Here is a 14,530-nt window from a genome sequence, read left to right as displayed (position 1 = left end):
GACCCTTTCTGCCAGCCTGTGTAGTTCATGTGTAGGATGAGCTGACAGAGTAAAAATTACAATTCTATGTAAATTAAATGATTTATTCAGTGCCATATCAATCAAACTACCAAAAAAATTTTTCTAGAGCTAGAAAAAACAATAACAAAATTCACCTGGAAGAACAAAAGGTCCAGAATATCGAGGGATTTAATGAGGAAAAAAAAATGCAAGGGAAGGTGGCCTAGCCATACTAGATCTTCAATTGTATTATAAAGGAGCAATCATCAAAACTACTTGGTACTTGCTAAGAAACAGAGTAATGGATCAGTGGAATGGGTTAGGTACACAAGACAGGACAGCCAATGACTATAGTAATTTACCATTTGATAAATCCAAAGAGTCCAGCTTCTGGGATGAGAACTCACTATTTTACAAAAACTGCCAAGAAAAGAGGAAAATAGCATGGCAGAAACTAGGCACAGAACAACATTTTACACTCTATACCAAAATAAAGTCAAAACAGGTACATGATATAAAGACTGATACTATAGGCAAACTAGGAGAGCAAGGAATAGTTTACCCGTCAGATTTATGGAGAAGAACCAAACAAGAGACAGAGAATATTATGAAATGCAGAATGGATGATTTTGATTACATTAAATTGAAAAGGTTTTGCACAAACAAAGCCAACACAACCAAGATTAGAAGGAAAATAGAAATCTGGGAAACAATTTTTACAGCCAGTATCTCTGATAAAGGCCTCATTTCTAAAATATATAGAGAACTGAGTCAAATTTATATGAATACAAGTTATTCCCCAACTGATAAGTAGTCAAAGAATATGAACAAGCAGTTTTTAGAGGAGGAAATTAAAGCTAGCTATACTCATATGAAAAAATGCTCTAAATTACTATTGATTAAAGAGATGCACATCAAAACAACTCTGAGGTATATCACACATGTTAAGATTACCTAAGATGACAAAAAAAGGAAAATGATAAATGTTGGGAGAAGATGTGGGAAAACTGCAACACTAATCGACTGCTGGTGGAGTCATAAACTGATCAAACATTCTGGAGAGCAATTTGGAACTATGCCCAAACGTCTATAAAGATATATATATATATATAAACCGTTGACCCAGAAATACCACTTCTAGTGCTGTATCCTAAAGAGATCATAAAAAAGGGAAAAGGACCTACATGTACAAAAATATTTATAGCAGTTCTTTTTTGTGGTGGTAAAGAATTGGAAATTGAGGGGAAGCCCATAAACTGGGGAATGACTGAACAAGTTGCAATATATGAATGTAATGGAATACTATTATATTGTAAGAAATGATGAGCAGGCTGACTTGAGAAAAATCTGGAAAGACTTGCATGAATTGATGCTGAGTGAAGTGAGAAGAACCAGAAGAACACTGTACACTGTAACAGTCATATTGTACAATGAGTGACTTTGATAGACTTAGCTCTTCCCAGCAATGCAAGGATCTAACGCAACTCCAAGACTCATGATGGAAAATGCTGTCCACATCCAGAGAAAGAACTCTGGAGTCTGAATGCAGATGGAAGCACACTATGTGCTCTCCTTTTCTTTTTGTTGTTTTGTTTGTTTCTTCTTTCTCATGGTTCCTCCCATTAGTTCTAATTCTTCTTTACATCATGACTAATCTGAAAATGTTTAATATGGAAGTATAAGTAGAGCCTAAATCAGACTGCAACCGTCTTCGGGAGGGCATAGGAGAGGGGAAAATTTAAAACTCAAAATCTTATGGAAGTGAATGTTGAAAACTAAAAATAAATCATTTTTTAAAAAAAGTTTTTACTGATGTCTTCTGTTTCTTTTATCATCACAGTTATCCCAAGTATCCTCCCTATTCCCCCTCTTAGAGAGCCATCCCATATAATAATTTTTTTGAAAGGAAAAAAAAAAGTCCTCTGGACTTCCCACCTCCACAAAGGGTTGGGTTGGAGGTGTTCAAATACCTTTCCATTCCAGTCTTGCCTGAACGTTATAATCTTGTTACATTCATTTATCATCTATTTCATTTAAATTATACTGTGTATGTTTTCTTGGCTCTGCTTAATTCATTCTGCATCAGTTCATATAGATATTTCCATGCTTCTCTGTATTCATCACATATACCTTTTCTTATAACACAGTAATATTACATGCATGTACCTCAATTTATTTAGCTATTCCTGAACTGATGGGCATCTTACTTTGCTTCCAATACTTTGCTGTCACAAAAAATGCTGTTATTAAAAGTTTGATGCAGATGGAGTCTTTCTTCTTAGTGATGACATCCTAGGGGTATAAGTCCAGTAACTGAGACTCAGATTCAAAGAGTAAGGACGGGGCAGCTAGGTGGTGGTGAATAAAGGTAGTGAATAAAGCACCAGCCCTGGAGTCAGGAAGACCCGAGTTTAAATTAGCCTCAGACACTTGACACTTACTAGCTATGTGACCTTGGGCACTTAACCTTGACTGCCTCGCCTCCCCTCTCAAAATAAAGAGTACTGGGGGCGTGGCGCAGTGAGTAAAGTGCCGGCCCCAGAGTCAGGAGGACCCGAGTTCAGTTCCAGTCTCAGACACTTAACATCCACACAAAAAACTAACCGTGTAACCTTGGGCAAGTTACTTAACCCCAAATGCCCTCCAAAAGCCCCCCCCCACCCCCAAAAAAGAAAAGAGTATGGACATTTTAATTCCAAATTGTTTTGCAAAATGGTTCTTTTGAGAAGTTTGGTCATATCCTTTGGGAATGGCTATTTTTAGTCACATATATTTTAAGTGTTAAAAAACCAGAGATCCTAAATGTTTAGAGAAATTTAATACCAATTTTTTCCATTCAACCATTTTCCTTCTCCTAGGTGCATTAATTTTGTCTATGCAGAACTCTTTTAGTATTTATCTATATTTTTTCATTGCCTCTAACTTGTTGGTTTAAGAATATGTTAAAAAAAAAAAAGAATATGTCTGACTCATAGTTGTGAGAGGTACATAAACACACACACATATACATACATATACATATATGTATGTATATATATATGCGCCTTGTTTCTCTTCTAATTATTTTATGGTATGATCATTAAAATTCAGGTCAGATATTCATTTAGAATATATTGTGGAATATGGTATAAGGAAGGAGTTTTTTCTCCTCAGTAATCTGTTTTCCATTTCATCAAGCCATGAGTTATTCAGTTCAACTGTTTTCTGTTTTTCCCTTGTCTAATCTGTTCCATTAATTTATCTATTTTTTAACCAATACCAGATGGTTTTGACAAGTGCTGATTTATAATATAGTTTGCAGTCTGGAAGGACTATTCCTCTCCATTTGTATTTTTTTTTTCATAATTTCCCATGATATTCTACATCTTTTGTTTGTTTCAAATGAATTCTGTTATCATTTTGTCCAATCCTATAAAGTATCCCCCTTGGTAATTTGATTGGTATAGCATTAAAAGCGTAGATTAACCTTGAAAAAATTGTCGTTTTTATCTCATTAGCATGTCCCACCCAGGAGCACTGAATATCCCTACTATTATTTTAATTTATTTTTTATTCCTTTAAAATTTTTTTTTTTTGCTTTTCGGAGGGGGGAAGGCAGGGCAATTGGGGTTAAGTGACTTGCCCAAGGTCACATGGCTAGTAAGTGTTAAGTGTCTGAGTCTGAATTTGAACTCAGGTCCTACTGATTCCAGGGTCTATACTGATTCCAGGCTCTATTCACTGAGCCCCTCTTTATTTCTTTAAGAAGCACTTTGTAACTGAATCTATATAAATTTTTATGTGCTTTGGTAGGTCAATCTCCAGATATTTTATACATTTTGTAATTATCTGTAATAGATTTCTCTATTTTTTCCTCAAGTTTAATGGCCTACACCTTCTACATGCATAGAAAGAAGGGGATATATATGAGAGGTAGAAACAACTTTTGGGAATAAACAGAAGATGTTAAGTGAGTATAAGTAAGAATTTGAGTATGACTGTAAGACTGATGATTAAAAAGATGATGTTTCTCTCAACAGGAAAATTTAGAAGAGGGGAACGTTTGAGGATAAACATGAGATCAATTTTGATGTGCTGGGTTTGAAATGTTAATTGGCTATCCAGTTTGATTTCCAAAGGATCAGTGCTTACAGAAGACTGGAACTCAAAAAGGAGGTTAAGATTGGATGTATAGAGCTCGATATCACCCACACAGAAATGATAATCAAACTCATAGGAGCTGATAAGGTCATCAAGTAAGAAAGTACATACAGAGGGTGAAGAGAAGAGTGCCTTGGACAGAGCATTGGAAGACGCCCACTTGTGGGCAGATGTAACCTGGAGAGAGATCCAATATAGGAAACAGAGAAAGACTGGTCAGTCAGGTAAGAGAAGAGACAGGAGAGAACAGGTTAATGAAAATCCAGAGAAGAGAGAGAGTAGAGAAGAAGACGGTCGATAGTGTCAAAAGGGGCCAGATATGTAAAAAAAAAAGGTGAGACTGACAAAATCCAAAAAATCTAAATCCATTTAAAAGTGTTAAATTAACTTGATTTGGGATAAAATTAAATATAATCCCATATACAAAATAAGTCTGGGTCTAAAATTGACTTTTTGTGTATTTACATAATTAATTCAATTTCACGTTTTAATCATTTTTATTCTAAAGAGTGAAATGATTACTAGAAAAGTTCAAATACATTCCCTTAAGTGATTTGTATTCTTAAAGTCACAGGAATTACTTCAATGTATTCCTTTGTGCCTCAGCTTCCTTATCTATAATATGAAGGGGCTGAATTAGATTATATTTGTGGTTCCTTCTAGCTCTAAAATGTTATGATTCCAAAATTTTAAAGCACTGAACACATATATTAACAGCAACATTACTGTATGAAAAAGTCACTTGAGTTAAATAACCTGACAGCATTTCTTTTTAGAACCAGCACAAATATTTATTTTAAAGGTAACTGTACCTACTTCTGACATAGCTGGTTAAAGAGAACTTTAGGAGAAAGTGGCCCTTTTCCAGGCTCCTTCATGCTGTGAAGGAAGAGGAACATAGCTGAAGTCAGAGTTCCAGGACTTGACAGGTTCACTACTAGTGGATCCTGTAATAAGAAATTTAAATTTTTCTCAGTAATATGAATATCTAATAGTAAAATACTTTAAAAAATGAATTTACACTGGTTTGTTGAAGCTGTTTGGTTTAATTTAAACTACTATACTTACAACTGTGCTAAGACTTTTAGAACACACTGTATTTAACTGACGAATAATTTTCTCAGCTAGGTAGCACAGTGAATAGAGTGCCAGGCCTGGAGTCAGGAAGACTCATATTCCTGAGTTCAAATTTGGTCTCACACAGCTACTAGCTGTGTGACCCCGGGCAAGTCACTTAACCCTGTTTGCCTCAGGTCCTCATCTGTAAAATGAGCTGGAGAAGAATAGCAAATCACTCTAGTATCTTTTCTAAGAAAACCCAAATGGGGTCACAAAGAGTTGGACATGATGGAAAAACAACACCTTCTCAGTTAATTGTTTTCTAATATAGGCTGAACTTGTTCCAACGCCAGGATATCATTTGGAGTATTAAGGGGTGGGATAAAGAGGAGGGGGAAAGCAAGAAAAATATTTGGTGCAATTTTTCAATGCGACTTTTATGACTATTAGTAGCATTATCCAGACACAGTTAAGTATCAAAAAATCCACTGCCAGGCAAATATTAGAAAGGGCAACTTATGCTTCTTTATAGTTCTTATATGTCAAAAAGCTTTCTGACTGACTGATAACAACATAAATTGACAGCTACTTTTTGGGGGGGAGGGCAATTGGGGTTAAGTGACTTGCCCAAGGTCACACAGCTAGTATTTGTGTTAAGTGTCTGAGGCCGGATTTCAACTCAGGTCCTCCTGACTCCAGGGCCGGTGTTCTATTCACTGTGTCACCTAGCTGCCCCATGCACCACTTAGCCGCCCTGACAGCTACTTCTAAGATTCTTGAAAACAAATTCTAATACACAGGTCACAGCTCAATCTTCTATATACACAAAAACTTCAGGAACCCATGGAGGAAAAACCCTTAACCCATAAATTTGAAAGTAAAAATAAGCATATTGCTTTCAATAAGGGTTATTTAAATGGAGATCAAGTCTGGGGGGTGGGGGAGGTGAGAGACCATACTTCCATAGAAGTAAAATACTGGAATATAAACAACTTCAAACTTTTGTTGTTGTTCGGTTCTTTTAGTTATATCTGACTCTTCATGACCCAATGTGGGGTTTTCTTGGCAAAGATAATGGAATGGTTTTCCATTTCCTTCTCCAGTTCATTTTACAGATGAGGAAACAGTGGGGCAAACAGGATTAAGTGACTTGCCCAGGGTCACAGTTATTAATTTGCTCTAAATCTTCTACAATTCGAATAAACAGTAGGGTATGGAAAGGGCAATCCACTGTTGAATCATACCTATATTCATATCTAGATCTACTGTAGAATTTTTGAAAATTACTTTTATTCACAAAGATAAAGTAAATTTTCAGGTATTTATCACAGTGTGCTAGATGACATTAACCCGTGATGTATTTATCTGGTCTCAGAAAAGCCCAGAAAAAGATTACCCTAATATTGACAAGCACTATACTTAAGAATGGTTGTGGAGGAAGGGAAAAGGGAGTGGGGTGGAATTATACAAAGAAAAAAAAATTTCCTTTCAAAACTAAGGAGTATCTTAGAACAACACTCATTTGTAAGTTATGTAATGTTTTCTTTAAAAGAATTAGTTATACTATTTATATGTATGTGTACACACACACAATATCCATCAATTAACATGTTATTTTCTAATTTCATGATATGTTTGAGTTTTACCATCCCAAATTAGATGTGCTTTTATAGAAGTTTGTGGTATTTTCTGTATTTTGTTTTGTTTTACAAAAATCTTTTTCTCAATAACAAAAAAATATATTTTAAGCTGAAATGGTTTTTTTTTTAATTAAAAAATAATTTCTAGACATTGTCTCCCATATGGAACTTAAAGTGGCTCATTCTTGGACAATTATGATTTACACAGATACATATACTTACCAAATGAGGGTCCGAAGTATGAAAAATTTTTAACTTTGTGCCCTTTTCCTTGACCTCATACATCAGTTCATTGAGCATGTGAGTCTGTGCCAAGTTCTAAAAGAAAAGAAAATTAAAGCCTTCTCCCTTTACAAACAAGTCTGATAACTAACTTATAAAACTAACTTAAATGATTTCTTCACTTTTAATTTTGACTGAGAACTACTACCTAGATAAATGGCTGAACAAAAAATATTATTTTAGCAATAACCAGAAAAAGTAACCAAACTCCAAGATAAAGTTGATTTTAGCCAATAACATTTTCCCAAATTTAAATATTCAGTGTATCTAAAAGCCCATGTGAAAAAAAAAACTCAAGGATTCTAATACAAATTTATGTCTATTGCAATTTATATAATGTCCTTCATGTTAAATGTTTTCAACTCAGCTATAACTGAGCAAAGAATACTGAAGTAACGTCATTACCACATTAACAACAAAATTCATTTATTCAAGAAAGAATCTATTAAGATGGAATTAATAAGAGTTGGCATGTTTCAGAATGTGAAAATGGCAGTAGTCATGGCTACTCTTATGTGAAAAGGTTGTACTTGTTAACATACATTTATGATGAATATTCATTTTGTTGTGGCTGGTTGGGCTTAGTTTCTTTTCTTTTCCCATTTCATGAATATAACATTTCCCAAAGGCAATCAAAAATTAAAATGTCTAAATTATTTAAAATCAAATTTAAAAATAGTAATTCTTAATGTTTATATCTTACCTGCATGACAGCATTAAAAAAACAAGTGTTCCCCAAATTATTAATTCCTTTCACAGAAGCTGGTAAAGTGCTGATTTGATATTTTCCTTTCCATATTTCACCTGCTTCACATCTTTCTTCACAAAGCTTTATCACTTTGGAAAATGAACCTACAAGTATAAATAAACCCCACAAATTATTTAAGACGTATGTAATCAAATGAGAAAAATTATTAACTTGAATATGGAGCTCATAAAAAGGAAACTAAACAAAGTCTTTTGGGGACATGGTGATAAATCTACAAAAAATAACTCACATGAAGGAAATTGTTGAACTACAGAAGACTATACATAAACAAGGGTAAAATTATGATACTTCAGCACAGTTCCTGGCACACAGTAGGCACTTAAACGTTTGTTAACTTGATTAACTTAATGCTTTCTGATTCACTCGTTGATTGGTACACTTTTTTCCTATCTGTTCTTCTGCAATACCTCAAATTAAGCTTATAATTTTAAAAAATAATTTATTTTTATATTTATTATCTCTTCGCTCATTGCTTCTCCCACTGATAATTTTTAAAAAGGAAAAAGACCACCACACACACACTCAACATACATAGTTCCAACATACAAATTCCCACATTGGTTATGTCTAAAAATGCATGTCATTCTGCATAAATGCAGAATGTCTATCACTTGTCTGGCAGTAGGTGGGCGAGATATTGCATCTTCGTTCCTCTGGACTCTGAAGGATCCATGCAAGGATCAGAGTTCTAAAAGTCTTTCAAAGCTGTTTTTTTTCTATGTTGTCAATATTTAAGTTATTTTCCTAGTTCTGCTCAATTATACATCAGTTCATAGATATCTGCCCAGTTCCACTGAAGGGGTGCATCTCATACTTCCTTACAGCACAATAATATTCACTCACATTCATACCATAATTATTTTTAGCCATTCCCCAAAAAGGGGATGTAAATTTTGTTGTAATGTCCCATTTTATTATTGAAAGACAAATCATGACTGCAAAAACACATTTCCAAATTGGCCAAAATCAAGAACAGAGAACATGCACAAATGTCTGAAAAATTATAAACAAATGAAAAATTTAAAGGACAATTTTCTTGAAATTTGAGGTGATTTGCTATGAGCCCCTTCTTCTAAGCCATCTCATTTCTCATATGCATTCTGCCACTATTTCCTCTCTGCTTTCTCGCCTCTATTTTCTTAACCCCTTACAATCTGGCTTCCAACATCATCATCATTCCATTGGAACCACTATCTCTAAACTTATCGATGATCTCTTAATTGCCAAATCCAATGGCTCTTTCTCAGTCCTCATTCTTTGACCTTTCTGCAGCCTTTGACATTGTTGATTACTCTCTTCAATCCTCTCTTTTCTCTAGGTTTTTGAGACATCACTCTATTGGTTCTTCTGCCTAACCACTCCTCTGTTTCCTTTGGTCTATCTTCCCTCCAAATCTCTAAATGTTTAAGTATCCCACAGAGTTCTATTCTGAGCCCTTTTCTCTTTTCCCTCAATACTACCTCACTTGATGATCTCATTAACTCCCATATATTTAATTATCATCTCTAGGGCGGCTAGGTGGCATAGTGAATAAAGCACTGGCCCTGGAATCAGGAGGACCTGAATTCAAATCCAGCCTCAGACACTTGACACAAAAACTAGCCATGTGACCTTGGGCAAGTCATTTAACCCCAACTGCCCTCCAAAAGGCAAAAAAAAAAAAATTACCATCTCTACTCTGATATGCCTCAAATCTACCTATCATGTCCCAATTTTTCTGCTGACCTCCAATCTCACATCTCCAACTGCCTTTAGACAGCATGAACTGGATGTCCAGCAGACCTCTTTCTTAAAATCAACATATCCAAAATGGAATTCATTATCTTTTCCCCTAAACCCTCTTCTCTCTTACTGTCAAGGGGAATACCATCCTCCCAGTCTCCCAACCCAGAAGTCATTCTCGTCTCCTCACTCTTTCTCACCCTCCACATCCAATCTGTTCCAAGATTTTACCTTTGCAACATCTCTTGAATATATCCCCTTCTCTCCTGACACTGCACCACTGTGGTGCAGACTTATCACCACATGCCTGGACGACTGCCAACAGCCTGCTGTCTGCCTCAAGTCTCTCCCCATTCCAATCCATCCTCCATTTGGATACTAAAGTGATTTCCCACCATGTCAGCCCCTACTCAAGAAATTCTAGTAGTTCCCTATCACCTCCATGATCAATGACAAAATCCTGTTTAACATTTAAAGCCCTTCATAATCTAGTCCCTTCCTATCTTTCCAGTCTTCTTACAACTTACTCCCTGCCATGAATCCTTTGATTCAGGAGCACTGGTTACCTTGCTATTTCATGAATAAAATACTCCATGTTTCTCTGCTTCAGGCATTTTCTTCGGTCATTGTCCAGGCCTGGAATATTCTCCCTCCCCATCTCTGCTTCCTAGATTTCTTTAAGTTTCAACTAAAATCCCATCTTCTACAGGAAGCCTTTCCTTAAATTCCTCTCTCATAATTCTAGTGACTACCCTCTCTTAATTATTTCCTATTTATCCTGTATGCAGCTTGTTTTTATATGTTGCTCTGTTTTCTCCTCAGTTAGACTGTGAGCACCTGGAAGGCAGGAATTGTAATTTTTCTTTTTGTATCCACAGAACTTAGCACAGTGCCTGGCATAAAGTAGAATCTTTCTTGTCGAGTCTGTTTCTCTGATATCTTTTTCTGTTTTTAGATAGTACTAATAGTGATATTACTGCTTTACAAAAATAATTTGAGGTCTAGAAGTGTTGGAAGGCACCAGCAGTCATCTAGTCCAAATCGTTCATCTTATACAAAGTTAGATTTTTCCCTCACGGCCTCTGAACAGAAGAAAAAAAATTACCTGTTTTTGTAGGTGGCTAGCATTTGTTATAAGTTGTCTGTCCAATAAGTGTTTCATAATTTAATTTTTATGAAGTCATGCTCAGTTTTACATAACGACTAACAAAGTATGCCTTCCTATCTCTCACATTTTGAATATCTCACTGAATGAACTGTTGCACAATAATACTTATTTCCTAATACAGAAATTGAAACAAAATGTACTGATAAAGAAGTTGTCCATATTTCTTGACACTTACAAAAACTTTAAAAAAAATCTACTGACACGTGGAATTAAAAGCACAAAAAACCTGAAATAACATATTTTTGAAGATCAAATACAAAGAAATCTGCACATTGATAATAAATATAAGCTTTTCATAAACACAAAGTTATTAGTAATTATGTCCCTTGGCTGATATTTTTAAACTATGCTACCACAACCTAACAGTTTAAATATCACCAAATACATAATTACAAACTGAGAAGTGATGAAGTAGCGGAGTGGATATATCATTATTCGTTTTAGCAACTTTTCAAGAAGAAAGTTGTCAACTTTCCATTTAATCCATGAAAAGAAAAATTTTTAATTAAAATATGCAAATAATTTGTGGATTAGTGTACTATAGTTGTGTACATATATGAGTACTCAAAAACATCTGGGCTAGCATCTTAAAGTAAACAATGTTCACCAGACCATCTGGACAAAACTGTAGGCAAAAAAAAAGCATAAACATATGGAAAAGCAGATTTTTCCTTTCCCTTTAGCAGTATGGGATGACAAATGTCAAACCTAGATAAGTGCATGCTTCACTGCTCAATGCTTTGCAACACCACCTGGCGCTCCATGCACAGCCACCATATATGGACAGCACTACCACAGTGGATCTTATCTTCAGGGCAAACTCAATAAAACCATTTTTTTTAATGGTTAAATAGCTACTTTATACAAGTAACAAGAATCTATTTGTTAAATTTCGTATTTAAATTTATAGAAAGAAAAAATATACAAGCTCCAATTAAGCTGTAAGACTTGAAATTTTATTTTTTATTTGATATTACGTGTTGCATACTATAAAGCTTTTTTGGGAATGAAATATACATGTATTTATAAGTGCCTAATTTTAATAAAAAAGGATTCTTAGCAGCTTTACATTTTCAAAATAAAACTGCCAGAGTACCTATAAAAAATGACTTTACTTAAGAAGACAAGTATTTGACACATTTTTCAAATAAATTATATTACACAACACACTACTTACATTCTAAGGCTTATGTTTTACAACTGAAGCAATAGCAACTAATATTTAACAAACCCTATAGAACTATAAGCCTTCAAATGGATAAAGTCTTAAAAGTCTCTTGGGTAGAAACCAACTGTGATGCTTGAATATTTACATTTGAAGAACTATTCCAACTTGTCTCTAGATCACTTTATGCAATATCTAGATACATACAAATTTTTATGATCTTGGCATAAAAATTGTTGGTTTATCACAACATGGCTGAGGTAGCTTTAAAGTAGGTTTTGTTTAATAAAAAACACAATCATTTATAATGATACTATCATTTACAATAAAAAGTAACTATTAACTATTCTCATTAAAGCAGACTGTAACTTTTTTATTGTAAAAAATTTAATATCTTAACTATATCTCTTAAAATAGAAAATTATTTATTTCTTCAATTTAAATAGTCACAGCAACAGTTTTTCTATTTCTGGCATTTTTCAAGTTATCAGCAATATAATTTAAAAGAAACGACCATCCTGCTCAACCATACTCAATTTTTATCTTTTATTTCTTTGGCACAAATCCTATTTTTGGCTTGAAATACAAAAGCCCAAAACATATCTCCATAATTATTATAAATATAGCTATCTTGTCTCTATAAAGATATATATATATATGTATATAGATATAACATACATAAATAAAATCAGAAACAAGTATATTACTTATATTTTTGAGTAATACTAAGATAATAAACTTACATTCAGTTTAATTATAGGACTGCAAATTTTTTTTTAAAAACTTCATCTTCAAAATACTCCTTTTATTCACTTTGAACTTAGAGTATTTCCATGTACACAGAACATAAAAAGAGAATGCAGCATAAAACTATGAATTTCCATTTCACACTACTGACTTTTTTTTGGGAAAACCATGTAAATAAATACTATGCATTGTTTTCAAAGTTACTCTGCTTTTCCATGCTTCCCTCTAAGTTTTCTTTTGTTTTCTATTGTGCACTTTTAATTTTTTTTACTTTCCTCTTTCTACCCTACCCCAGAGAAGGTTACCATTAGACACAAATATGTATATGTATGTTTATGTGTATGTATGAGTGTGTCTGGGTATTTGTAGTTAATTCATTGAGTCTTCATAATACTCAAAATGACTTAAGTCATTTAAAGTCATTCTTAAAACAATACTGGTGTTACCATGTATTGTATTCTTTTGGTTCTGCTCATTTCACTCATTATTTCATTCAAGTCCTTTCCAAAAGTCTTTTCTAAAATCAACCAGCTCATCATCTCTTATAGTATATATACTATATATTATAATAATTATAAATTATACCATCACAACCATATACCACAACTTGTTTAGCTACTTAGCAACTGACAGGCATCCTCTCAAAATACTCTTCTAAAAATACTTGCCAAAATTTTAAGATTCTTAACTATATAGTTAAGAGATGGTAAACAGCTTCACAGGTCTGTAGGTGGAAGACACTTCTGAGGTTACCTAGTTCAAGTTCTTCATTTTACAAATGAGGAAACTGGGGGTCGTATATTTAAGTCACCTAAACCCTAAAAAAACCCTATCAAATCAGCAAGAATTTATCAAACTGTCCCCTCCATCTTCAGTTATCATAATAATATGAACTTTTTGATGAGAAAAGAAGGATAGTGTAATGAAGGTGACATTAAGAACAGAACTAAGTTAGAATCCTGGTTTTGACACTTACTAGCTATGAGCAGGGGGAAGAAAGCCCCATTTCCTTATCTGTAATATGGTGATAACAATACTTGTCCCATATCTATCTCATAATGCCATTTGTAAAAGAAACACTTTGCAAACTGTAACACATTATATAGAAGTGAGCTATTATTTAAAAAATAATTCTGGCTATTGGATAGAAATTTCACATGAAGATTTATAAAACAATTCACTTTCTTAAAGCTGTTGGGGTGGAGAAAAAAACAATCTAGACATAAAAAACAAAAATGATTTATATTTATAATAAAATACATGTGAAATGCTATATAAAATGCCAATATCAACTATTATATCTGTAATTAGGAAAATTATATATGCATACATAATTTCTTGACTTACTTTTTCAGATCATATTATTTCTGTAGTTAACCTTAAGAAAAAAGTAGACAGACACTGGACTTTGAACTGGACTAAAAAAATTTAGTCAGACCACTGTAATGTACTCTTACTATATACATTGTAAAAATGTTCTCACTATATACATTGTAAAATTTTCAGTATTATAAAGCTATCCAATTTTCTGAAGTACCTGAAAAGAACCTGGAACTATTTTCTGAACCACTATTTCTGTCTTAATTTAGCTAAGGCAATTCACAAAGCAATCTCTCATACTTTATATGATGTTGCCACATTCAATTAACCAGAGTCCTGTATCATTTTAAAGACAAGGCAAATTTCCTTTACCCACATACACATATATTTAATTACCCAGATATCACTTTAGAATGAGTACACAGTAAAAAATAGGATGATACAGTTGAAGGAATAGTGGATTTGTAGTGAGGTCAAGTTTCAAACACTGGCCCTGCTACTTTCTTCTAGCAGTTGAT

General features: G+C 33.8%; 1 protein-coding gene across 5 annotated transcripts in view; it reads right to left on the bottom strand.

Moving 5' to 3' along the window:
• The window catches only part of USP45 (ubiquitin specific peptidase 45), an 87,324-nt gene that overhangs the window by 47,760 nt on the left and 25,034 nt on the right, over positions 1 to 14,530 (bottom strand). For all 5 annotated transcript variants that reach the window (XM_069077168.1, XM_069077170.1, XM_069077173.1 and 2 more), the window contains 3 exons: positions 7,825 to 7,973; positions 7,062 to 7,157; positions 4,957 to 5,087 (listed from right to left, as the gene is read on the bottom strand). In XM_069077168.1, the coding sequence (XP_068933269.1) occupies positions 4,957 to 5,087; positions 7,062 to 7,157; positions 7,825 to 7,973 (376 nt within the window). The remainder of the gene's footprint in view (positions 1 to 4,956; positions 5,088 to 7,061; positions 7,158 to 7,824; positions 7,974 to 14,530) is intronic.

Source organism: Petaurus breviceps, unplaced genomic scaffold (assembly GCF_028583685.1).
Source record: "Petaurus breviceps papuanus isolate PSGF00001 unplaced genomic scaffold, PetGlider_PUasm1.0 90977, whole genome shotgun sequence".
Taxonomy (NCBI): domain Eukaryota; kingdom Metazoa; phylum Chordata; class Mammalia; order Diprotodontia; family Petauridae; genus Petaurus; species Petaurus breviceps.
The sequence above is the reverse complement of the archived record's forward strand: the minus strand, read 5'-3'. Positions and strand labels throughout refer to the sequence as shown.